The 25675-nt window shown below is 31.0% G+C and overlaps 2 protein-coding genes and 3 long non-coding RNA genes across 10 annotated transcripts; 2 read left to right on the plus strand and 3 right to left on the minus strand.

The window, feature by feature from the left end:
* Positions 1-748: 748 nt before the first annotated feature.
* On the minus strand, positions 749-6652 carry LOC136998901 (uncharacterized). 6 transcript variants are annotated; one of them, XM_067352277.1, is made up of 6 exons: positions 6127-6652; positions 5404-5696; positions 5206-5293; positions 4740-4803; positions 1342-3379; positions 749-1033 (listed from the first exon to the last, which is right to left on the minus strand). In XM_067352277.1, the coding sequence occupies exon 5, from the start codon at positions 3365-3367 to the stop codon at positions 1343-1345; it is 2025 nt and encodes a 674-aa protein (XP_067208378.1). In that variant the 5' UTR covers positions 3368-3379; positions 4740-4803; positions 5206-5293; positions 5404-5696; positions 6127-6652; the 3' UTR covers positions 749-1033; position 1342. The 6 variants fall into 6 exon arrangements, with proteins under 6 accessions (XP_067208378.1, XP_067208374.1, XP_067208377.1 ...); XM_067352273.1 differs by having other exon boundaries at positions 4740-4990; XM_067352276.1 differs by having other exon boundaries at positions 4740-5002.
* A 1772-nt stretch (positions 6653-8424) lies between these two features.
* On the minus strand, positions 8425-10659 carry LOC136998903 (uncharacterized). The gene is made up of 2 exons (XM_067352279.1): positions 9876-10659; positions 8425-9815 (listed from the first exon to the last, which is right to left on the minus strand). Exons 1-2 carry the CDS (start codon positions 10453-10455, stop codon positions 9556-9558), a joined length of 840 nt encoding a protein of 279 aa, XP_067208380.1. The 5' UTR covers positions 10456-10659; the 3' UTR covers positions 8425-9555.
* A 1633-nt stretch (positions 10660-12292) lies between these two features.
* Positions 12293-13724, plus strand: LOC136998905 (uncharacterized). Its single transcript, XR_010889422.1, has 3 exons — positions 12293-12625; positions 12903-13138; positions 13497-13724. It is a non-coding gene; the product is annotated as an uncharacterized lncRNA (long non-coding RNA).
* A 966-nt stretch (positions 13725-14690) lies between these two features.
* On the minus strand, positions 14691-16057 carry LOC136998906 (uncharacterized). Its single transcript, XR_010889423.1, has 3 exons — positions 15619-16057; positions 15263-15533; positions 14691-15160 (listed from the first exon to the last, which is right to left on the minus strand). It is a non-coding gene; the product is annotated as an uncharacterized lncRNA (long non-coding RNA).
* Positions 16058-17296: 1239 nt separating this feature from the next.
* Positions 17297-20741, plus strand: LOC136998907 (uncharacterized). Its single transcript, XR_010889424.1, has 2 exons — positions 17297-20117; positions 20328-20741. It is a non-coding gene; the product is annotated as an uncharacterized lncRNA (long non-coding RNA).
* The last annotated feature ends 4934 nt before the right edge of the window (positions 20742-25675 follow it).

Consider the following 25675-nt stretch of genomic DNA (forward strand, 5'->3'; position numbering starts at 1 on the left):
GAGGGAGAGAGAGAGAGGGGGGAGCGAGGGGAAGGCGGGGAGAGAGTATATAATGATTTAAAAGATGCAATAGGAAACGGAAGTCCACAAAGCGTGTGTGTGTGTGTGTACAAGGGGTAGGCACGAGACGCTCGTGAATACTCATGATGTAGATTTAGGGTTAAGGATAGAGTATAAATAGAATAAGTTAGAGTAAGTTAGAGTAAGTTAGAATAAGTTAGAAGTAAGTTGGATGTAAATGGAAGAGGAGAAGGAGAGGGAGATTGTAACCCTGAGGGGAACAAATAAATATATCTATCTATCTATCTATCATTATTATTTTTAATACTCACTTGCTTCTTATTATATTCTGGATTTGCCGGTGCTCCTTCAAGTTGTTTAGGTGTAGCATTTTCCCAGCGATTTTTATAATTTCCTGGCGGTAATTCTATTGTTTTGTTTCTTTTGGAAGCACTTGCTGTATAATATACATAAAATTTTTTGTAAATAAATTTATGACTCTTCAATATTTATATTTCTTAATTCAATATTTCAATTTAGTTCAATAATTACATAATATTTCTTAATTATATATATTTATTCAATATTTTAATTTAGTTCAATATTTATATAATATTTCTTAATTATATATATTTATCTATTAATATTTATTAATTTATGTTATCCAATAACTTACGATTATGATTGTCATCGTCAGAAGAATCGCCATAAAATTGTCTTTGTTTTATCAAACGTTTTGCAGGTAATGTTTGGTTTTTTTCAGAATCATTTAATGTAGCTAATTGAACTTCATCTGAAGTCGAGATGTTAATGCATGACTTTTCTATTTCTCGAGCTTTATCGTAAGTATCATAAGGTCCCAAAATTTTATGATAATTGGAAACGTTCCAATCATTTCCAGGCTTCAGCTTTTTTTTATTGCATTAGTCATATTATATTTAGATGATGGATATGCAAATGTTTTTTGCAAAAAGTTTATCCAACAGTTAGGAACAATTTGGCAATATTGGTCCCAAAATACAACGCAATACATCTAAAATAAAATATTGATTGAGTAATAGTAAGTATTTAAAGAGATAAATAGAAGGAGTAATCTTCTTAATATATAATTAAAACATTATTTTATTTTCTAAAATATTGTTGTGCTTAGAATTTTTAATAACGATAAAATTTACTATAAATTTATAATAAATTAAAAAATTTTTAAATATTTTCAAAAATTAGAAATTATCTTTCGTGACATCATTAGCATCATATATATATATATAATTATCATTGATATTATTTATGTAATATAATTATTTATTATAAATATTTTTTTATTTTACAGCAATTGCTTACTTCAATTATCAGTATGTATAATGGGAATTATACAAAAAGTTTCTTTGTAAGGAAGTCGCATTGCTTTAGCGCTTATTTTACTGACTGGATATATGCCAATTTCGGACCATATATTTCCGATGTGAATTCCCAACTGTCGTGAATCGCATGGATATAAAGGAATATTCGATGAATTTTGTAATGTTTTTCCAACTATTACTATTTCTCCATTTCTTTTACCAATATATTCAATCATGACAATATGCTTATGATCAATATAACAATAAGCGTCAGCTTCTCTTATACAAGACAATGAAAAATTTTTGAATTTTATTTCCCGGTAGGAATATGTACATCCAAATAATAATTCTTTATTCCTGGAATTCAGAAGAATGGGATATTGTTGATACTCATATCTAATATCTCTTCCATTGTATGATTTTTCCATTAAACGTCTGTGTAATTGTTGTAAAGGTTGTGCACTTTTTCGAAGCATCTTCTTCATTTCTTTAAAATAATTTTCAAATGGAAACGCACTGAACATATCTAAACATCCATAGTTTTGAACATCTTTGTGCAAATGTATCAAGTTATGTACATTGTAAGTAATGTATTGTTCACCATACAAAAGCTTGTATGCTTGTACAAAGTGTATTAGCAATTCATTTGCATATTTGTTATTATACTTGCAATCAGTAGGATTACACAAAATACTAATTGCACAATGTAAAACATAAAAATGCCTCAGGTAATCATTTGGTAAATATGACGTCAAAGTTACCAAGCCTGTGTATAGAAGAAACAATCTGAATTCCGTCGCTTTCCAGCGATCCAATTCATTCAATCCTCTCGGTTTTCTTGAAAATTCTTTAGGTATATACGGTATTAACTGTTTCAAATCATCTGACAATTTATGAATTTCAGAAGCAGACAGTTTAACATTCCTTATACCTGTAATCCATAATTTTGTAAGTTTTTTCATTACACCAAGACAAACCAGATGCATGTAGTCTAAAGGAAATTGTGTAACCATTTTCAAGGCTATGTTTTCAAAAGGTGAATTATCTAAATGATGATCTTCATTTTGCCGCAACAAAAATGTTTCGTCAGTACGTAATGGAGCATTTTTGTTTAAAAATAACATCCGACCATTTATCCATTCACCTTCTTCTTCACATTTATCACATCCATAATATCCGGTATGGCTTTTTATACATTTCATAAATGCTCTTGCCGGGGCGTCGCATATTACGGTATTTATCAAAATTTCATAATTTTTTCCTTCATAATTAAATCCTTCTTCTTCAATTTCAGTATATTCTTCAATAAAATTATCAATAATTTCATCAGGTTTTCCAGGTTTACAATATCCATGATAAACTCCAATGACAAAAGGTTCTTCTCTATAATCTATGTGAACAATTTGTCCTAAAAGTGGCCAAAACTGTGCTTTGGAACTTTTTGCCAGTGGTAAACCGTCAATGCCTAAATTGATCCTGATTGGATTTTCAATATTAACAGATCTAGTGTGTTTCAAATGATCTTCCAATGCTCTTTTCAATCCGTGGTAATAATAAGTTCCAGAAGCAGTATTAATCATTGATGTTGTTTGTGGTGTTTGCAACAACGTTCGAGCTTCAGTTGGAAGATCTTCATGTCCATAAGCTTTGAGACCTTTTAGCAATTTAGTAATGGCTACATGAGTAATATTATTTTCAATACTCCAACTCCGTAGAAATTCTCGTAGTGTTGCTTCTTTTTGTGGATAACAATTCAAAACTTCATCGTTATGTTTATCATCTAAATCTGACTCCACGTCAGAATCTTCAGAATAAGAATCAATCCCAAAATCTTCAACATCTTGAGATACATCATTCTCCATCGAAATGTTACGAATATCAATATTTTTGTGAGACTCTCCTTGAGGATTCTCATTCTCAATTTCTTTATTATTTGTTTCATTAATTGTAAACTTCTTGTCTATTTCTTGTCGTCGACGCCATTGTTGGGAACGACTCAAATGTTCATAGTTTTTCCTCTTCGGCATATCACAATATTTCTTAAAAGAGTATTTACAAAATTAAAATGTTTCATACCGTGTGTTTACAAAATAAAAATTTTTCCAAAATTAATTTTTCAACAAATCGTTAAAATTCTTCTCTCATAAAAAAAAGTTAAAGTTAAAAAAGTTAAAGTTCTCTCATTAAATATAACAGTCTCTTGTTCATTCATCACAACTGTTTCAGATTGTAATGTCAGAAGCGAGAAAATACATAATAAAAATTATTTTTTATTATTGCTAAATATATTCAAGTAAAAATATTTTTTATTAAAACAATGTAATCAATAGAACTGAGTAATAAAAAAATCGAAAACTATTTTTTTGTTTTATAGAGGAATTAAATAATATTTTTTGGTATATACATGTACATATACAGTCAAATACTCATATATTTTTGTGTCAGACAATCGATTCCCCAGAGCAACGCAATAGTTTAAAGAGAAATTTTCTTTCAACTTTTCAAAAATATCAAAAATATCAAAAAATTGTGTTAAGATTGAATGGCCCGTTTTTTTGCGGTTGAGTGTATTTTTTTAATTTCATAGAAAGGACCAAAAATGACATACGGAACGGTTTCCAAGTACATGAAAAAAATTGAAGACATTTGTAAATAAGTGAATGAAACGCTATTTCGATGTAAAAAACGTTGTTGACCTGCTGGATCGTGACTCTGTGCAAAAAACAATGAAAAAGTAAGACGCAATGATTTTAAAGATGTTTCAAAAGAATCCCCGTTTATTATTGCATAGCGGACAAACGGCTTTGTGCAAAAAAGTGTCATGTGATACTACAAGAAGGCGTTTACAGGCTCATAGTGTGAAATTTCGTAGGACAGTGAAGAAACCGCTACTGTCTGCAAACTACGTCGAGAAAAGGCTCGCTTGGGCGAAAGAAAATTTGGACCGTGATTAGGACAATGTTATTTTTTCGGATGAAGCTTTTTTTTTGGCAAATTCTTCTATTAATCGTGCAAGTTTAAGCTCCGAGGGAAGAATATTTATACTGTTAAGCAGTTAGTTCGACAGATTAAATTTATATAGAAATATTTGTCTTAAAATTGTGCTATAACATTGGCAGAAAGTATACCTCGGAGATGCCAGGCAATTATTGATAATGGAGGTGATAGGACAATTTATTAATAAAGCGTCATAATCTATATCATGCCCAATCTGTGTTTTTCTTTTCAATTAAGTTAAATATTCAATTTCAATTCATTATCCCAAATCGTTTTCGAGTTTCTCTGTACACGCTTTTGTGAAACAGACTGCATATATAGATGTAATATTTATATATATAATATTTATTTTATAATATCCATGACAATAGAATTTTTTAAACTTTATACATATATAAATACCTTTGTTTCTCGATACTAAAATATTTTTTTCTTGTGATGAAAATGTAGAGCGCCTGAAGAACGACTGGAAAAGAAGATCCCAAAAACAGCTTTTATTTGTCATGACTGTTGGAGAGCAACGGTTGTTAGGAAGAGCGATTATATAGTGTGTCCAAAACGTATTTATCAAAACTGTGGTAACAGTCATTTGTTAAGAGCAGTTGGAACTTATATAATTATAACCATGTTGAATATCTTGTTTCTTAAGATGCCTGCAAAGTTTACTACATACATAAACAGACATAATATCGTGCAACAATAAATTATACTTTGTAATTTTTATAATTGATTACTAATTGATATTAATTACTAATTGATATTTAACAGATATATACACTATTAAACTTCACAGATTATAAATTTAAATAACAATGCAACTAACAGTTTAAAAATATAGTATTTTTAAATATTATTTCAAAGCACTTACATAAAAAACTGTGATCCATTAGTATTTCTACCACGGTTTGCCATTGATAATAAAAATGGCTTATTATGTTTCACGATAAAATTTTTATCTACAAAAATTGCAATTTTTAAGTAGTAATCAAAGATAATATACTTTAATTGTATTCTTTGTAAATTCATACATTAAATCAAGTCTACGGTATTAAAATAATAAAATTACCTGCAAATGTTTCACCATAAATTGATTCGCCACTTGTTCCATTATCTATTGAAAAATCTCCACCTTGAATTAAAAAATCCTTCACAACTTTATGAAATACAATGCCTTTATAATGCAACGGTTTGTATGTTGTTTTTCCAGTCCTTTTTCTCTACTACACAAAGCGCAAAAATTTTCGTACGTTATAGGATAGATAACTGAGAAAAGCTCTAAGACTATTCAGACCATGGGCAATCCACCCACTTCGATGTCAAAGAATACTCTCATATTGACATTAGCCATGTTGTGTTGTACTATAACAACAAAATATGATTAAGGGGACTTTGATTTTTATAATATTTGTTAAATATATTCATAAAATTATACATATGTACACGTATACACACACACACACACACACACACACACACACACACACACACACACACCATATTCACAAATTTGATGTTATATCTTGTACAATACTAAAGCTGCGTAGTAAATTAAAATGTAAGCAATCAATGTAATGTAAAACTCCGAGCAGTCCTCGAGAGACAAAATGAACAAGGCTTACAATTTGCTATGCGGCTTTGGCATTGTACAAGATATAACCTCAAATTTGTGAATATGGTGTGTGTGTGTGTGTATGTGTGTGTAATTTTATGAATATTTAACAAATATTATAAAAATGAAATATAATTCTATAAAATGTCTTACAAAAGTTATGTTAAAAAAGAAAATTACTTTTGTTCTCTATCGAATACGCGTCCGCCTAGGATCGTGGTCGGCGGAAATAGAGACCGAACCATCGTGGCACCGTCGCGCGCCACCTCGAAATTGGAAATCGGAACCAGAATCGGAATCAAAATAAATGTTATGCCCGCATAATTTTAATAATTAGAGCAACACATCTATTGTATTATACGTATGATCTGTATTATATAACACTTAATTATATTTTGTTTACTAGAAATAATAATTTAAAGACATATTTTTAGATGTCTTTAAGATATAATAGATATCTTTTAGAAACGCCTTAAAGACATATTTTAAGAGAAATCATTTAGATATCTTTAATATGTCTATTAAAAATATATTAAAGATATCTTTTAAGAGATCTTTTAGATGTCTATAGATATCTTTTAGATATTCTATAAAGATATCTTCAACGAAACTTTTTTAGACATCTTTTAAATAACTTCTAGATATCTTTTAGAAATATCTTGAAGACATCTTGAATAAAATATCTTTTCGATGTCTACAAGATTTCGATGTTTACTGGGTTATGATCTGTTTCCAGTATTATATCTATTCTTGTTATATAATCTTTGAAATGTTCTGTCGCATACGCCAGAGCTAACGCTTCTTTTTCTATTTGACTATATCTTTTTTCCGTTTCTGTAAGTGTGGTAGACGCATACGCTACTATTTCGCGATTATTATTCTTGCCTATCTGCATCAACGCTGCACCTAATTCATAACTGGATGCATCCGCTTGTATTACAACTTGCTTACTGTAGTCATAATGCGACAATGTGGGAGCTGTTTTTAATAATGTTTTAAGTTTGTTGAACGCTTTTTCTTGTGATTCTAGCCAAACAAATTGTGCATTATTTTTTAACAATGAATTTAATGGCTCTAATATGTGTGATTTATTCGGTACAAACTTACTAACGTAATTTACTGCTCCTAGAAACTGCATAAGAGTCTTTTTGTCTTTTGGAGAATCAAAGTTTGTAATTGCTTCTAGTCTCTTTGGCAAAATACTTATACCCTCTTCTGTTATTTGATGACCTAGAAACTCAATTTTATTAGTTCCGAAAACACATTTATCCTTATTTAGCGTTATACCTGCTTTTTGTAACCTACTTAATACTGTACGAAGTGTTTTGTCATGCTCCTCCACTGTCGCACCATGTACTATTACATCATCTGTATGTATTTCTACGCCTGCTACATCTCTTAAAATCTCAGCGTACCATTGCGTGAAATAGTCTGGCGAACAATTAATACCAAATGGTAGTCGAGTAAACATATATCTACCACCCGAGTCGAAATTTAGCACCTATATTGAACCTTAATCTTTTATTTTGAGGTAGGCATAAGAGAGTCAAAGTAGATGTTATGCATTGTATCGTATGTATATAATAGCACCTACTTTGGCGCTACAATATGTCCGAAATTTCCTTTTTTCCTGCTAAAGCTTCAAAGTAGGGTTTAGTTAAAACCCTCCGTTGACCCGCTTTAGACCCTGAAAATATATAGATTCCTTTTTGCCAGCACTACTTTTATGATATTATCAAGAAATTCTAATGATTGCAAATGTTCACAATAAAAAAAAATACTAACTATAATTTTGATTAACGATAATTTTTAATAGCATACAATTTAAAAATATCATCAATCAATACCATTTAGTTGAATTTTATTATCTTTTGAAAATTTGTAATTATTAGAAATTTCTTGATAATATCAAAATATAATATCAAAATTCAACTATTGAGTATTGATTTCTGATATTTTTAAAAATTGTATGCTATTAAAATTATCATCAATTAAAATTATATAGTTAGTAATTTTCTTTATTATTGTGAAGATTTTTGCAATCATTAGAATTTCTTGATAATATCATAAAACTAGTGCTGAAAATCCATATACCTTTGTGATTATATTAAAAATATTAAATTAAGATATTAAATATAAAATAAGATATTAAAAACATTACATAATATTTATTGAATTAAATATTATTTATTAAGTATATGTAATACATATAGTTAAGAGTATATTATTAAGTATAGTTAACATGCGTTAAAACAAGTTCAGACAGAAATACTTATACAGAAAAAGGTCCAAATTAAGACTGAAACGTTTGATAATATTGTATCACTTAATAAAGCAATAATCAAAATACAACCACATTATGCATATTGCTCGTATAGTTTTTCATTTTTATTTGAATTTTAACGAGTACATCTAAAATAGTTAACATTTAATAAAAAAATTAATTTAAAAAAATTTTTTTGCGTCGAATTTTTTTCAGATATTATATCACTATTTTGAAGAAGGAAACGGAAAAGTATCAATATTAATGAAAGTTGGAAATGCAACGAATCAAATATTTTCCTTTATGATTAAACATTATAATAACTTTTATAGGTCGAATTTATCTAGTATATATATATACTAGATAAAAGTTCGAGGTTTAATGGAGGAGTTCTCGCAGTAATACAATCTATTTTGTGAGGCTCTATAGGTTTAAAGTAGTATTTCAACGTCAAATTATAGGAGATCAAGTTTTAAAAGAGGAGTTCTAGGTTCTAATTCCGTAAAAATAGGTTCATATAGGCTGTATGAGCATTAAAAGAGACGCTAAATTTCGACTCGGGCATAAGGTGTGATTATTGTCGTTAACGGTTGGCTTTCTTTTTCCAATTTTATTTGATAAAATCCCGTTTTGACATCTAACTTTGAAAATATTTTAGAATCTTTTAAATTCGATAATGTTACATTTACTTTTGGTATAGGAAAATGTGCTCTTTTTACATTTTTATTTAATTGTGTAAAGTCCCCACAAATTCTGATCTGATCTGTACCTTTCTTTGGAATTACTACAATAGGACTGCACCACTCTGTAGGAAAATCAACCGGAAGTATAATTGTTTCTTTGACCAATTTATCTAATTCTAATTTAAGTTTGTTTAATAGCGGAATTGGTATTGTACGTGGCACTGACTGAAAAAATGGCTTGAACTCCTCTTTCAGATGAATTTTTAGCTTTCTTTTAAATGCTCCCAATCCGTTAAAAACTTTGGGATATTCCTCAAACGGCAATACTCTTGACAGACTTTTACTTTGCAAATAATTAATCTGATTTACTAATTTAAATTTACTTATTTCCGGTTTTCCTAATAAATTCTGTTTTAATCCATTTAATGTATATATATTCGAATTTGTTGAGATATTTCCTTTTTTTATATTTAACGGTAAATATCCTGCAACTGATAGTCTTTTCCCATCCGGTCCAAGTATTACTCTATCTGTCTTACTTATTTTATCTTTTAATTTTCTCGGAACTGTATCAGTAAAAATACAAGTAACATCCGCGCCTGTATCTATAATAAAATCTACCTGTTGTGAAAACTCTCTCACATACGCACGAAATAAAAATTCTCATTTAGACAGTAAATTTTCGCGTATTGTTCCTAAAAATATCGTTGACGTATCAGAATCGTTGCCTTCGTCGTCCTCTTGTTCCTTGACTCTGCGTACTTTCTTCGACTTGCACATTTTGTCCCAATAACCCATTTTCTGGCAATTGTGACATATTGTCTCGTGTGCTGGGCACTTCTTGAAATCCGCGTGTTTCGCCTTGCCGCATCTTCCACAGATTTCGTTTCCTCTCTGCATCTTATTCTTGCTGTCGCGCTGTTCTGGATAGTTCTTTGTCTCACCTTTATATTTTCACGAGCGAAGTACTCTGTTTAACTCACTTTGTTCCGATTCGGCTTCTTTTCTTAGCATTTTTCCCTCTTTGGCTTGTGTCTCCGCTTGTCGAGCCATGTTCAATGCTTTTTCTAAGGTTAAGTCCGCTGATAATTGAAGACGCTCTGAGATACGTGCGTCTTTCACACCAATGACTATTCGGTCACGTATTAATTCTTCTTTTAACACGCCATATTCACACGTTTCAGCGAGAGAGTATAATGCTGTGACAAATGAGTCCACACTCTCCCCCAGTTGCTGCTTTCGCGAATTAAACTTGTATCTTTCGAAGATTGTATTTTTCTTGGGCGAAAAATATTCCGTGAATTTGTCTGTGACGGCCCTTAACGTTGCCAAATTGCTTCCTGTGGATATTTGTGCAAGAATTTCTTCAGCCTTTTCTCCCATCGTGTACAGCAATAAGTCGATTTTCTCACTTTCAGCTCTGTCCTTGAGATTTGCGACGGAAACATATCGTTCGAAACGTTTCAACCACATCGCCCACGATTCGGGTTTCTCGAAATTAAACTCCGAAGGTGTTTGTACACTAGGCAGAATTGCCTTTGCTTCTTGTGTGTCGTGCGGCATTTTTCTTTCTTGTCCTGCTGATACTTATCACACACTTGTATCACTCTTGGGATTTTTTTTTTCACTCTCTTTCGGTGATCCCACTTCTGACACCATGTATTGTTATCGTCATGTACGTCCTTGTGCCGTGTAGGTCCTTGGTACTCGTAATAATCACGTAGACAATATTTCTGTGTCTCTTGCAGTGTCTTGCGACCGTGTTCCAACACGCAATTCCGGGCCCTTCCTGCCTAACCCCGGCGGTCCCTACTGACTCATATCTTGCGCATAAATGGCGCTGGGAACACGTTCACACAACAAATTAAACAACGCAAAGTAAATTATTTTGTTGTTCTCGTTATACAATACATAATATACAATAATTACAGTTGTCATTCAATCATAATTATTATACTAATAAAAAAACTATATTCAATATAATATCTTACATAAAAAAATAAAAAATTCTGCTTTTAATCAATTTTATGTATTATTTTAGTAATATTTAGTGTTTCTTTTTCTTTATTATTATAAAGACTTTAGTAGAGCGACGGACTCCTGCGGAAACTCATACGTCAACGAATATGAGCAACATTGTAGTCCAAATATTAATCATTTTGGTAAACCACAAACTTCCAGAAAGAAATAATATCGTCATCCAAGACAGTCGTCTCGACATTCAGTCTTTTGCAATCGTTAGTGTCTAGCAGTTGAACGATTAAAATCGCGGAATTGCTGAGAGTTTGTACCCCTGTATTTATAGGCTTCAGAATTTTTAACGATTCTCAGGTAAGTGAAATAGTGCGCGCGAGACACTTCACTTTATAATATTTAAAACGTATATATCTTAAAACTATATATATTTTGTGTATTTTATTCTTCTTAATATTAAAAAAAGTTATTTTAATAAATATATCAAAAAATAAAATTTATATGCAAGATTCATTGGTTTCAATAAATTTAATATGTAATAATGTTATAACGCCTTTTTTTCAGGCGCGTGACGCAACTTGATCATATCGCTTTTTGCTTTTCATCTCATAAGCAACACTGTTGCACACGATCCATAATCATATGCAAGGATGTTTACTGAAAGAAATCTCGGCAGAAATTATTCTATCACGTCTAAACACGAACTTCGGTTGCGTGTTTGTAACAACGAAAGAGACTTTGACAAAAGTTTGCAAAACATAGCTAAATATTTTATTGATTATGTCAATAGAAAACGTATCATAAAGCTTCCTTTATCTGTGAACATAAGCAGAATTAAAAAATTTCAAGATTTATGTAACGCGAAGATATTGTAGGCAGACTTTTTCCCGTCACTTACGTCATAAATGAATTTAATAATTATTTGCGGTTAAAACATTATATTGTAGATTATTATAAGATCTCTTCAAGGTTAAGAAAGTACAGTCTGCCGATTTTTATTATTCTCGGTCTTTTAGGAAACTGTTTATCCGCCAGTGTGCTCTTCCGTAAAAAAATGCGTTCTCTCTCGTCCAACTTCTACTTAGGCGCGCTAGCAATAAGCGACATCGTTTATTCGATGATATTACTTTTTGACTGGTTTCTTCTAATGGGTATAAATTTAAAAGAAAATTATTTGTACTGGTTATATTACTTCGTGGATTTTCTAAACTTCTTTTCCGAGTTCTTGAATGTGTGGCTTATAGTAGCCTTTACCATCGAGCGATATATAGTGACGAAGTATCCGCCTCTGCGTCGATCTTGGTGCACTGTCAAACGAGCAAAAATCGTAGTGGTCACGCTAATGGGACCAGCGATTTTGCGCAGCATTCTACATATTTTTTTTTTTTTTTTTATTTTACATTATAGAAATGTAGTATTTTTTAAATATTATATAAATATCTATGATTTATACAAACATCTAAAATTTGACGTTGAGAAAGAAGCTATACGGACAAGGATCATTATAGATTCTATCATAATATTTATAATACCTGCTCTCGTGATAGTAATCTGCAATACTCTGATAGTATACCACATTTACCAGCAAAATCGTGTTCGCAAAACTTTGATTACAGCGTGCGATTCCTCTAATGAGAAAACTCAGATTTGTAGTAATAAAATGTTTCAGCAGAAGATCACAAAGATGCTTATTCTCGTTTCGAGCATATTTGTAATCTTGAAATTAGCTACATATTGCTATCATTTCATTATTAGTTGGGTACGTATCAATAATTTATTTTAAAATAATATCTACAACAATATATAGATTATTTACTCTAAAAATTCTGTATATAACAAAAAAATATTAATCAATTCTTCTCTCAAAATTTAAATTTTTTTAAGTAACTTATGACGTTTAATTTTTATATTGTGAATTACATCATATAATAGTTTTTTTTTATTAAATATCCACGTAAAAAAATGCATGCATTAAAATACGACACGTTATTATTAACAGTTATGTACAACAAAACTAAGAATAATAATTTTTTCAGATACATGTCAATGAGTCAGTTATGATGACAATATTTATGATGACAAGCTTATTAGAAACAGCACATTACAGTATAAATTTTGTTCTCTACTGCGTAACGGGACAAACGTTTCGTAGAGAACTAATACGCATGTTTACGAAATGCACAAATAAATATAAGAAATAACAGAAATATCATGGAGATGTACAATCATAAGTAACAGTATGATTGATGCATAATTATGTAGTCATAATAAGGTAATACCATATTTAAACGTGGCGTTCTATATTGTAAAAAAATTGATAAATTTACAAAATTAGATGTAAAAATTACATTATAAATAACAGAAATTTACTAAATATACATTGCAACGTTACATAATTTTATAAATTTTATACTATTTAGTTAGTATTTTTCCTCATTATTTGTTATGTAATCCTTACACTTGCTCTGTGTAAGTTTACCGAATTTTTTGACAGTGTGTACTTATATTTATATTACATTAATCAAACATTTTTTTACTATCTTTGTTATATGACTGTTATAATTTAATGAATGAAAGCATAAATCAGCCAATTTTTTCACAGTTTTATAATACGTTGCATTTTGTTACAGCTTGCAAATTTACGTCCAATCGCACTTTGGGCAAAACAATGTATTTGTTAACAACGCACTATTGAAAGCTTTTCAAAAGAAGCTAGCACTTCTGATATACACTAGAATACTTTATAACTTTATAAAAATATTGTTAACTGCAAATAACTGAATAAGATCGTTAAATATATTGTATCAAAAGTATTAAAAACAAATTAAAGATGACAATTAAAAAATCTGTATTGCACATATGAGTAGATAGTATTTTGATATACACTATCTTTATTCGTCTCCACAACACGTTATATATACATTTTACGACCGATACTAATATATAAATGTAATTAATATATACATCAAAACTGCGAGCTGACAGGTCTGAGCGCCGCCATGTTAGAATGACGCTGACCAATAAGACACGAGCGACATACATCTCAACGCGACATACATCCTAGCGAGATGATTTTCTAGATTTCTCGACTTTGAATGCATATATTTATTTTTATAAAGCACACAGAGCAAAAACAAGCAGACTTTTCTGATGTAATTTGGGTATGCGCTATCGATTGAGCCTATTGCCAACTCAATCGGCCCAGCCGTTATCGAGATCCGATAATCTCGGCTCGTCTCAACTTTCGGGCTCGCGTAAAGATACACGGTCGGTCTTGCGCTACGCGTGAACTTGGCGCGAGACACTACCGTGTCTCTTGATATATGTACAGTTAGTTTAGCACCGTAAGAAAAACGACAGTTTTATCAATTCTGTTATTAAATATGAGTCTAGTGTATAATCTATAAAAAAAAGGCGCCAAGTACACGTTCTTGTTACAACTAAAACAAAACAGTATTGTTTTACTTTTCAAAAAAATTGTCGTATATATTAAACCTTTCAAAAAAACCTGTCATATGTATTAAAATTTTCAAAAAAAGCTATCCTATATACTTCTTACAAAAAAAATATGATATCAGGAAATGGCACCAAGTGGAACTAAAGAACTATGAAAAAACTTGTACACTATTTCTATAAAACTCTTCTATAAAACTCTTGTACATAAAGCTGTCGTATATATAACTAATTATATTATATACTATATTTTATCATATTTTACATATATTATACTATATATACTATATATGTAGGTTGTCCGTGCATTTATTCTTTTTCTCAAGTCTTTTTGATAAATTTTCGCCTAAAAAAATAAGAAAATGTAATTATATGCGGTAAAAATCTAAATAGATACATTAAATATTAAACTTAGACAATTACAAAGTACATTTAGATGAGCTAGATAATTTGGAAGAACCAATTTTTCCTACATATGATTTTTCGCCAGTCTTTTTCAATATTTTGAAAGCTGAAAATGTTAAAAATAATTAATAATTATAAATTATTATTGAATATAAAAATAGATTATTAATACATCTCATCCTATTAATTATGCTTTAAATACACATTTTACAAATACATTCGTTTGGAAGACGATCCTCGTGAAGAAATTCTTCCACTGTCGTGACAGAATTGAATAGTTCTTTTATCCGTTCTTCATTTTTTTGAAGTTTTTTTTTGCGAATTGAATTTTCTACCTTCTTTGATTTTTCATTTTGATCTTTATTTGAATTACTTGTAAAAGCAAATTCCTTGTCATTTAATAATTGTAATCTAAGCAGAGCATCGGCATACGTTTCTGTAATAAGTTTATTACAATAATAACAATAATAAAAATTTGGTAATATTTCACAGTATTAACTTCTTATATAATTAATAGTAAAATTACATAAATTTATACTTCCATGTGCTTTAATTTCCACGGTGTACTCCGGCCATGATGTTGGTGCAGTGTCTAAATTCTTTACAATGTTATGTAACAGTTCGGAATCTCTCTCAGTGTATGGTGGCGGAAGAAATTTACATTTTATTTTCTTTGTCTTCGCGTTTCAGTCGAGCCAATTTCTTGGCACAATGTCCAGTTGTTTTGTGGACCCTTTTCTTCCTCTTGTCACGAATTGGACGATCACGTATGGACGACTTTCGTCGTCACTATCACTAGTGTCAGACATCTATAAATATAAGATAAACAAATTTAAATATACCCAGCAACCTGTAGAAAAATTATGTCACTGGCTATGTTACAATATCACTTACTGTGAAAATTCGATTTTTATCAATAGCGATGTTCAATCTTGTAAATACTTTTCGTTCAGTAGTCCTGCCATCTTGTTCGTGCTCGTGTTTTTTGCAACGTTTTTTGTTTCTCGAGCCTTGGTAGCGTTTCTATGACAACATTGTCGACATTCACACATGAATATTGACACCGTCTATTTTGACATTAGATAGACACTATTTTCTTCAGTTCGAATTCTGCAGACGTTAGCCTGCGGTATACACAAAGCATTTGCTCTGTGTAGTGGCTTAGAGTGCAAAAGTTTGGAAATTGCAAGTTTCTACACGACTATCACTGCCAACCACACTACATTGTTATAAACCTTTCTATTTAAATCCATATTTTCATGTTTTGCACACTGCACTTATCACCGCACTTATCACCGCACCACATCACACTAAGCCAATTGTAAACTTAAATATTTGCTTTTATATTAATGCAAAAGTCCCAAAGCAAAGACTTTTGTATTTTCTTTATTTGATTTTAAAATCATTAATTTTGTTGAAATTGTATTAATTAAAATTGATTTGTCCGTTGATGCTGGTTTAGGATTTAATTCATAAATATCTACATTTGCAGAATTACACGGATATGTGTACACGAAATCCTTTACTTTCATAATGTCGACGTTTGCTTTAAAAATACCATCTGTGACATATATTTTTTTTATACGACAAATATTTTTATGGTTTAAAATAACAGTATTGTCGAGTGATTTTGTTGTAATGGTTATTTGTTTATATTTTAATTTTTTTATTTCTTCATTAGTCTGTTGTAGAATTTCTATTGAAGGGAGAGACGGTTTTTCATTAAGACATAATTTTTTTTCGTGCATTCTTCGAGCTAATTGAGGAGCAACATTGTGTGGTGAACGTAATGTGTTTTTCATTTTTCCTAAAAAAGTTTCAAACGGAAACGCAGTTATGTAATTTAAGTTACATTGCATATTCTGTACGTCGTCTGGTATATGTTGAAGGCTGTGTACGTTCATTACCACAAATTCTGGACCATACAGTTCTTCTGATATTAAAATAAACTTTTGCAACAGATCTCTGGCGTAATCGACATAGTTTAAAGCATTTTTTGAACATAACATTCGACATGCTACATGTAAAAGAAGAAAATGCTTGTACATATTTTTATCGAGAATATCTTTAAATAGAATTGGCCCGCCGAATAATAAAATAAATCTATAATCAGTTGCTTTATAATTTAAATGGCACGAGGTCTAATTTTTCGGTCAAACTCGATTGGCTGCTGGTGTTTTATAATTTCCATTTTCTTGCATAATTCGCTTCTCTGCTCTTGACTTAATTTAACATTTAAATCATTAGACATCAACGCATCCAATATTTTTTTCATGACTCCTAAAAAACAAAGATGCATTGAGTCGAGAATAAATTGATCTATCATATTCAATGATGGCTGTATTAATACAAGCGGAGAAACAATTGTGTGATGTTCGATATCGTTGAAATTTCTGAAAGTTTCGTCAGTTTGTTTTTCACAATTATCTTTGGTTATGTATGTCATTGTATTATTAATTTTTATTCCTTCAATTGTACACCGTTCACAGCCATATTTAGCATTGTGTCCTTTTATACCTTTCAAGAATGATCGAGCCGGTGTATCATATACAAAACATTTGATTTTTACTTCATATTGTTTACCGTTAATATCTATGCCACTATGCTTAAGATCGTTAATTTCTAAAATAAATTGACATAAAAATTCTTCTACATCCTTCGGTTTATGATTTCCTGAGTATAATGCTGTGACAAATGGAGAATAAACGTCAGATTCAAAGTAAACTTTTACGAGTATAGGCTATACAACTTTTGCACTAGATTTAAATAGTTTTATGCCATCGATATTAATAATTAAATTTAAAGTATTGCTGTTATGTATATCGTTATTTACACAAGACTGTAGGCCTTGTTTAATACCAAAGTAAGTAAATTGTCCCTCAGTGCCGTCAGAGTCTGTTATTGTAATTATTTTGTATGTTGCAGTATTTGTCTGCAAAAAGGTTTTTGTGGATTTTGGCAATGAAGGCATTAACCTAGCCCGAAAAATATTTAACAACTTATCTAAAGTTGATTGCGGAACTTGACATTCTAAAGCTCATGCTCTTAATTTTTTTTCTTTGTCTGCATCAGTGGGTTCAGTTTCTATGTGAGTTTCAGGATCATTAACATCATTATCTTCGTTTTCTTCATATATTTCATCGTTGTTACACTCACTAGAATCATCACTATTAGTGTCTTGATTATTAATTTTATTTTCAGAAACTGAAATAGATTCTTGGGTGTCAAATACAGATTCTTTTCTTAAATCATTGGAATTGCCACAATGCTCTTTTATTTTTGATTCCACGCCGCTCCTCAATTTTTTGTTTTGCCTATTAATACTAATTTGTTTAATGTGTCTTTTAAATTTTAAAGTATTTCTATATTTGGAAGCTCTGTATCTCGCAGAGAATAATTTCAAATTTTTATCCATTTTAAAACGTCTAGATTATTTAGATATATTTGCAGACTGCAGTACATAAATCTTTCGATTCCTAGCCTAACTAATTCCGAATGTCATATTTTATGCCAGAAATGTCATATTTTATGTCAGAAATGATCTTTTCCCAGCCTTGAATAGCCCTGACTAGAAGTAGTCTGGAAAAAACTAGCGCCAGGCTACTTCTAATTAGACATTATTAACATAGTATATTTCTAGCACCTCGTTAGAAATAGCTTGACGCTGATTCGCGCCACTTCAAAACTAAATTTATTATATTAAATAAGGATACAACATGACAGTCAAGATAGGAGCTAGCTAGACATCAGGATCTAGCATGGCACTTTCTACCAGGGAACAACTTTTGACCTATTAAAATCTTATTTATTATTTTTTTCTAATTGCAAGTTAGATGATCCTTGGCTTCACATAGGTTTGACAAGACAAAAAACAAAATGTACTTTCCGTGTTACCAAAAATATTTATATATAATTTTTTGGGGTAATTTCGGGCTTGGAGAACGCTTTTAACTCGTTTGTCATTTCATATTAACAGGATGCGTTACCAAAATCATAATTATTGTTCGAGAACGTTGTCCATTCTGACTTTCTTAACAACGCTGTTCCACTAGCGACTGTTTTATTTAAATTAATTTGTTACAATGAAGATGGCCACGTCCCTTTGGCCGAAACGTCTGTTGTAATTTTTGTAATAAAGTAAATTTTTTAGCAAATCCAACCGGCTCCGGCACTATAATCTTGTTTTTTCGCAAATATTATTATAATAAGAAAAAGAGTAATACCTTTATATTATTTGTATAAAAAAATTTCTTTTTAATAAATTTTATTTATTATTTTAGTGATATTTATTGTTGCTTTTTATTGTCATTATAAATACTTTAGTAGAGCAGCAGATTCCCGCGGAAACTTACACGTCAGCGGATATGAGCAACATTATAATCAAAATGTTAATCATTTTGGTAAGCCACAAACATTCAGGAAGAAATATTATCTTCATCCTAGTCAGTCGTTTCGACATTTAGTGTTTCGGTAATTTATTACTGCTTTTTAATGTTATTATAAGGGGAGTCTGCCTACATTCCCGATTACCAACGGCTTCGTTTGCCTACAATATTTTGCTGACAGCTTTATTTGCCGACATTCCCGATTGCCTACACAGCGATTAACTACAAGCATTATTGCGCATATGCAAAAATTAAAAATACAAACGTACGTTTGCACACATGGCATTATTTCGCACATACACATTGCACACATAGTATTATTGTACACGTCAAATAAGGAAATCAACACATTATACTGAAAAATTTATAATTAGACGATTTCACGTGGGTTTGCAACTTTCCACGCCAAGCGAGAACCAACTCACATCACCCGATGCTTCAGATGCGAGACGAGGTTTATATCATTAAGTTATATGTCATGCAATCTGTATATGCACAATAATATCCTGTGTGCAAAGTATTAATACGATTTCCTTACTTCATGTGTGCAATGTGTATGTGTGCAATAATGTCAAGTGTGCAAACGTACGTTTGTATTTTTAATTTTTACATATGCGCAATGATACTTGTAGGCAATCAAAGCTGTCGGAAAAGCATTATAGGCAATCGAAGCTGTCGGCAAAACATTGTAGGCAAACGAAACTGTTGGCAATCAAAAATGAAAACAAACGGACCTCTCTCGTCATTATAAATACTTCATTAGAGCTACAGGCTCCTGCAGAAATTCACATGTCAACGGATATGAGCAACCTTACAATCAAAATATTAATCATTTTAGTAAGCCACAAACTTCCAGGAAGAAAAAATTATCACCATCCAAGTCAGTCGTTTCGACATTCAGTCTTTTGCAATCGTTAGTGTCTAGTAGTTGAACGATTGAAATCGGGGAATTGCTGAGAATTTGTAACCCCTGTATTCGTAGGCTTCACAATTTTTAACGACTCTCTGGTAAGTGAGATAGTGCGCAAGACATTTTACTTTAAATATTTAAAACGTATATATTTTAAAACTGTACATATTTTGTGTATTTTGTATATTTTATTCTTTTTAATATTAAAAAAGTTATTTTAATAAATATATCGATAAATAAAATTTATATGCAAGATTCATTGATTTCAAAGAATAACATATTAATAATAATGTTATAACGCTTTTCAGACACGTGACGCAACTTGATTATATCGCTTTTCATCTCATAAGCAACTGTTGCAAACAATTCATAACCATACGCAAGGATGTTTTCTGAAAATGATCTCGGCAAAAATTATTCCAGCATATCTAAACACGAACTATTATTGCATGCTTGTAACAACAAAAGACATCTTGACGAAAGTTTGCGAAGCTTAACTGAATATTTTATCTACGTGTATATCGACAGTAGTCAGAAGATCATGATGAATCATTCACTTGTGAATACAAGTAGAATTACAAAATTCAAAGATTTATGTAACAAAGATATTGTAGGCAGACACTTTCCCATCACTGATGTCATAAATGAATTTTATCTTTTTTTTGAGCTAAACCGTGTAATTGTAGATAATTTCGAGACCTTATTAAATATCAAAAAGTACATTCTGCCAATTTTAATTATTCCGGGTCTTTTAGGAAACTGTTTGTCCGCCATTGTGCTCTTCCGTAAAAAGATGCGTTCTTCCTCGTCCAACATCTACTTGGGCATGCTAGCAATAAGCGACATCGCCTATTCAATGTTATTATTTATAGACTGGCTCTTTTTAATGGATATAAATCTAAAAAAAAATTATTTGCACTGGTTATATACCTTTGTTGGCTTTCTGAACTTCTTTTCCGAGTTTTTGAGTGTGTGGCTTATAGTAGCCTTCACCATCGAGAGATATATAGTGACAAGGTATCCGCTTCTACGTCGATCTTGGTGCACTATCAAACGAGCAAAAATCGTAGTGATCATACTAATGGGACTGGCAATTTTGCGCAGCATTTTAAATATTTACTTTTTTTATGGAACTATACACTATGAAATATTTAGAGGAAGAGAAATGAGTACCTTTGATGCATATAAACATCTACAACTTGACCTTCAACAAGGAATTATTCTGAAAACGCACATAATGGATTCTATGTTAATATTTACTCTACCTGCTCTCGTGATAGTAATCTGCAATACTCTGATAGGATGCCATATTTACCATCAACATCATGTTCGCAAAACCTTGATTACAGCGTCCGACTCTTCTAATGAGAGAACTCAGATATCTAGGGATAAAATGCTTCAGCATAAGATCACAAAAATGCTTATTCTCGTTTCGAGCATATTTGTAATATTGAAATTACCTGCATATTTCATTACTTACATTCATAGTTACGTACGTATCAATAACTCATATTAAAATAATACTGACCATAATATATTGTTTATTTACTCTAAAAATGCATTTTGTATGTAACAAAAAATATTAATTAATTTTTCTCTTAAAATTTGAATTTATAAAATAATTTATAATGTTTAATTTTTACATTATAAATGACATCATATAATAATGTTTTTACATTAGATATTTACGTAAAAAAAGGGATGCGTTAAAATACGACACGTTATTATTAATAATAATTCTATACGAGAGGGGTTCAACTGCCTACATTCCCATTTGCCAACAGCTTCGTTTGCCCACAACATTTTGCCGACAGCTTCAATTGCCGACATTCCCGATTGCCTACAGAGCGATTGCCTACAAGCATTATTGCGCACATTTAAAAATTAAAAATACAAACGTACGTTTGCACACAAGACATTATTGCGTTTTGTGTAGAAACTCGTAAACCCATGTTGAACCTCGCCTTGTTTAAAATTTCACGCGTAGGCGGCGGAGGACTTCGCCCCTACAGGGCGAAGCCTCTCCCCCGCGTAAAACAAATAACAAATCCTACTCAGGTTATACCTAACAAGGTAAACCTAACAAGGTTAACCAAGGTTCACAAACAAAGTTGTAAACCCATGTTGAACCTCGTTTCGCATGGAAAGAATATGCGCAATAATATTATGTGTGCAATGTGTATGTGCGCAATAATGTCATTTGTGCAATGTGTATGTGTGCAATAATGTCTTGTGTGAAACGTACGTTTGTATTTTTAATTTTTAAATGTGCGCAATAATATTATGTGTGCAATGTGTATGTGCGCAATAATATTATGTGTGCAATGTGTATGTGCGCAATAATGTCATATGTGCAATGTGTATGTGGGCAATAATGTCATGTGTGCAATGTGTATGTGCGCAATAATGTCATGTATGCAATGTGTATGTGTGCAATAATGTCTTGTGTGCAAACGTACGTTTGTATTTTTAATTTTTAAATGTGCGCAATAATGCTTGTAGGCAATCGCTCTGTAGGCAATCGGGAATGTCGGCAATTGAAGCTGTCGGCAAAATGTTGTGGGCAAACGAAGCTGTTGGCAAATGGGAATGTAGGCAGTTGAGACCCTCCCATTCTATACAACAAAAATAACAATAATAATTTTTGCAGATAGATGAATATGTCAATGTGTTTGTTATGATCACAATATTCGACTTATTGAACGTAGCACATTACAGTATAAATTTTGTTCTGTACTGCGCAACGGGACAAACTTTTCGCAGAGAACTAATCCGCATGTTTACGAAACGTACAAATAGAAGAAAAAACAGAAATCTTATGGAGATGTACAATTATAAATAACAGTCTGATTGATGACCAATTATGCAGTCATAATAAGGTAGTATCATAATTAAACACGGCGTTCCATACTGGATAATAAAATTGATAAATTTACAAAACCAGATGTAAAAATTACATGACAAATAACAGAAATTTAGTAAATATATATTGCAAATGTACATAATTTCATAAATCTTATACTATTTACTTTGTATATTTCCATTATTTATTATGTAATTTTTATTTTGTGTAAATTTTCCGAATTTTTCGACAGTGTGCATACTTATATTACATTAATCAAAAATTCCTTTACTATTTTTGTTATATGACTATTATAATTAAATAAATGAAAGCATAAATAAGCCAATTTTTTCGTAATGTCATAATACTTTGCATTTTGTTACAGCTTGTAAATCTACGTCCAGTCACACTTTGAGCAGAACAATGTATTTGTTAACAACGTACAATTGAAAGCTTTTCAAGAGAATCTAACACTTCTGATATACAAGAGAATACATTATAACTGCATATAAATATAGTTAACTACAAATAGCTAAATAAGATAGTTAAACATATTGTATTAAAAGTGTTAAAAGCAAATTAAAAGTAACAATAAAAAATCTATATTGCACATATGTGTAAATAATATGTACAATTAGTTTAGCACCGTAAGGAAAACGACAGTTTTATCAATTCTTTAATAAATATTGGCCTATTGTATAGTCTAGAAATGTGTTGATTTAGTTATTTGAAATAGATGAATTGTCACTTTGTAGATTGTAATGCAAAGATAATTTGTTGTCATCAAACTTACGTAAATGATTCGTCTATTCATTACAAAAACATTTTTCAAAGAAAAAGAAGAACGTACTGTGAACATATTTCGTATTATTTACATGTCACTATGTCGCAAATATCTGTACCAAGTAAATGTCTGATAATTTTACTTACTACACATGTACATATCGTTTCTTTTTGTAAATACAATAAACGCTTTTAAGCCATTAAAGCCCATGGCTAGACCTGCGAGAATAGCAAAAAAATAACAATTGGAAATAGGATCGGAGAGTGAAAAAACGTTAGTGACATAAAAAGTACATTGCAAAAATTAGTTTTGCAAGTAATTGTTATGAACATATTATTAAAAATGAACTGTAGAGAAAAACTGATTACGCCAATCAATTGTACGGGAAAAAAATACGGATAAAGTTCCGAAGGAGTCACCCCTCCGATTTTGCTATCGATTGATATACTGCTGTATTTTAGTGCGCTGATTACGAATATGATCATGAAAATTGCCGACAAGGTTATTTTCAAAGTCAAAACTACTTAAAAAGACTCAAAGATTATCGTTTCTTTTAACATTATCTTGATAAATATTGATGTAACAAAGAAATGTTTCAAATAAAAATTGTAGTTCTTGAAAAAATACATCATTTATGACCTATGCATTTTTTGCACAGAACCAATATTTTTTGAAAAAAATGAGATAATAGGGCAGACACTCCCCCGCACTATGCAATTTGTTCCGCCCCCCTGCGGGAGGCTCCGCCATCAAAAAACTATACACATAGGTTTGAGTTAAAACCTCGCTTTGTGTGGAAAGTTGCAACCCATGTAGAACCTTGCTTCGCGTTGTAAAGTGTATGCCTGGATGCAGTGGGAGTGTCTTTCCTATTATCTCATTTTTTTTCAAAAAATATTGCTTCTATGCAAAAAATGCATGTATTTTTTTGAGAGCTACAACTTTTATTTGAAACATTTCTTTGTTACATCAATATTTATCAAAATAATGTTTAAAAAATGATGATTTTTGAGTTTTTTTTAGTTTTGATCAAGAAAATGACCTTGTCGGTAATTTTCATTATCATATTCATAATTAGCGCACCAAAATACAGTAGTATACCAAACAAAGCAAAATCGGAGGGTTGACTCTTTTGGAACTCTACCCAAAAATACAAAAGAAACATATATGACTTTTTCTTGTATTTTTTTCTCGTAGAATCAATTGGCGTAATCAGTTTCTCTCTACAGTTAATTTTTATTAATTTGTTTATAACAATTAGTTGCAAAATTAATTTTTGCAGTGCTTTTTATGTCACTAACCTTTTTTCACACTGCGGTTCTATTTCCAATTGTTATTTGTTTGCTAACCTCGCTGGTCTAGCTATGGGCTTTAATGGGTTAATTGTGTTATATAATTTTTACTTATTACATATACATATTGCTTTTATTGAGAGGGGTTGAACTGCCTACATTTCCATTTGCCAACAACTTCGTTTGCCCACAACATTTTGCCGACAGCTTTAATTGCCGATATTCCCGATTGCCTACAGAGCGATTGCCTACAAGCATTATTGCGCACATTTAAAAATTAAAAATACAAACGTACGTTTGCACACAAGACATTATTACACACATACACATTGCACACATGACATTATTGCGCACATACACATTGCACACATGACATTATTGCGCACATACACATTGCACACATAATATTATTACGTACATTTAAAAATTAAAAATACAAACGTACGTTTGCACACAAGACATTATTGCGCATATACACATTGCACACATAATATTATTACGTACATTTAAAAACTAAAAATACAAACGTACGTTTGCACACAAGACATTATTGTACACATACACATTGCGCACATGACATTATTGCGCTTTGTATAGAAACTCGTAAACCCACGTTGAACCTCGCTTTGTTTGAAATTTTACGCGTAGGCGGCGGAGGACTTCGCCCCGTAGGGGCGAAGCCTCTCCCCCGCGTAAAAAAAATAACAAATCCTACTCAGGTTATACCTAACAAGGTAA

This window comes from Linepithema humile, chromosome 3, assembly GCF_040581485.1.
Source record: "Linepithema humile isolate Giens D197 chromosome 3, Lhum_UNIL_v1.0, whole genome shotgun sequence".
Classification (NCBI taxonomy): domain Eukaryota; kingdom Metazoa; phylum Arthropoda; class Insecta; order Hymenoptera; family Formicidae; genus Linepithema; species Linepithema humile.

Excerpts from the sequence above, each read along its gene's own strand:
- LOC136998901 (XM_067352278.1), bottom strand. The coding sequence starts at position 3,367 with ATGCCGAAGAGGAAAAACTATGAACATTTGAGTCGTTCCCAACAATGG.
- LOC136998903 (XM_067352279.1), bottom strand. The coding sequence starts at position 10,455 with ATGCCGCACGACACACAAGAAGCAAAGGCAATTCTGCCTAGTGTACAA. Across the intron at positions 9,816-9,875 it reads AGAAGCCGAATCGGAACAAA|AACAGCGCGACAGCAAGAAT; the intron begins GTGAGTTAAACA and ends AGAACTATCCAG.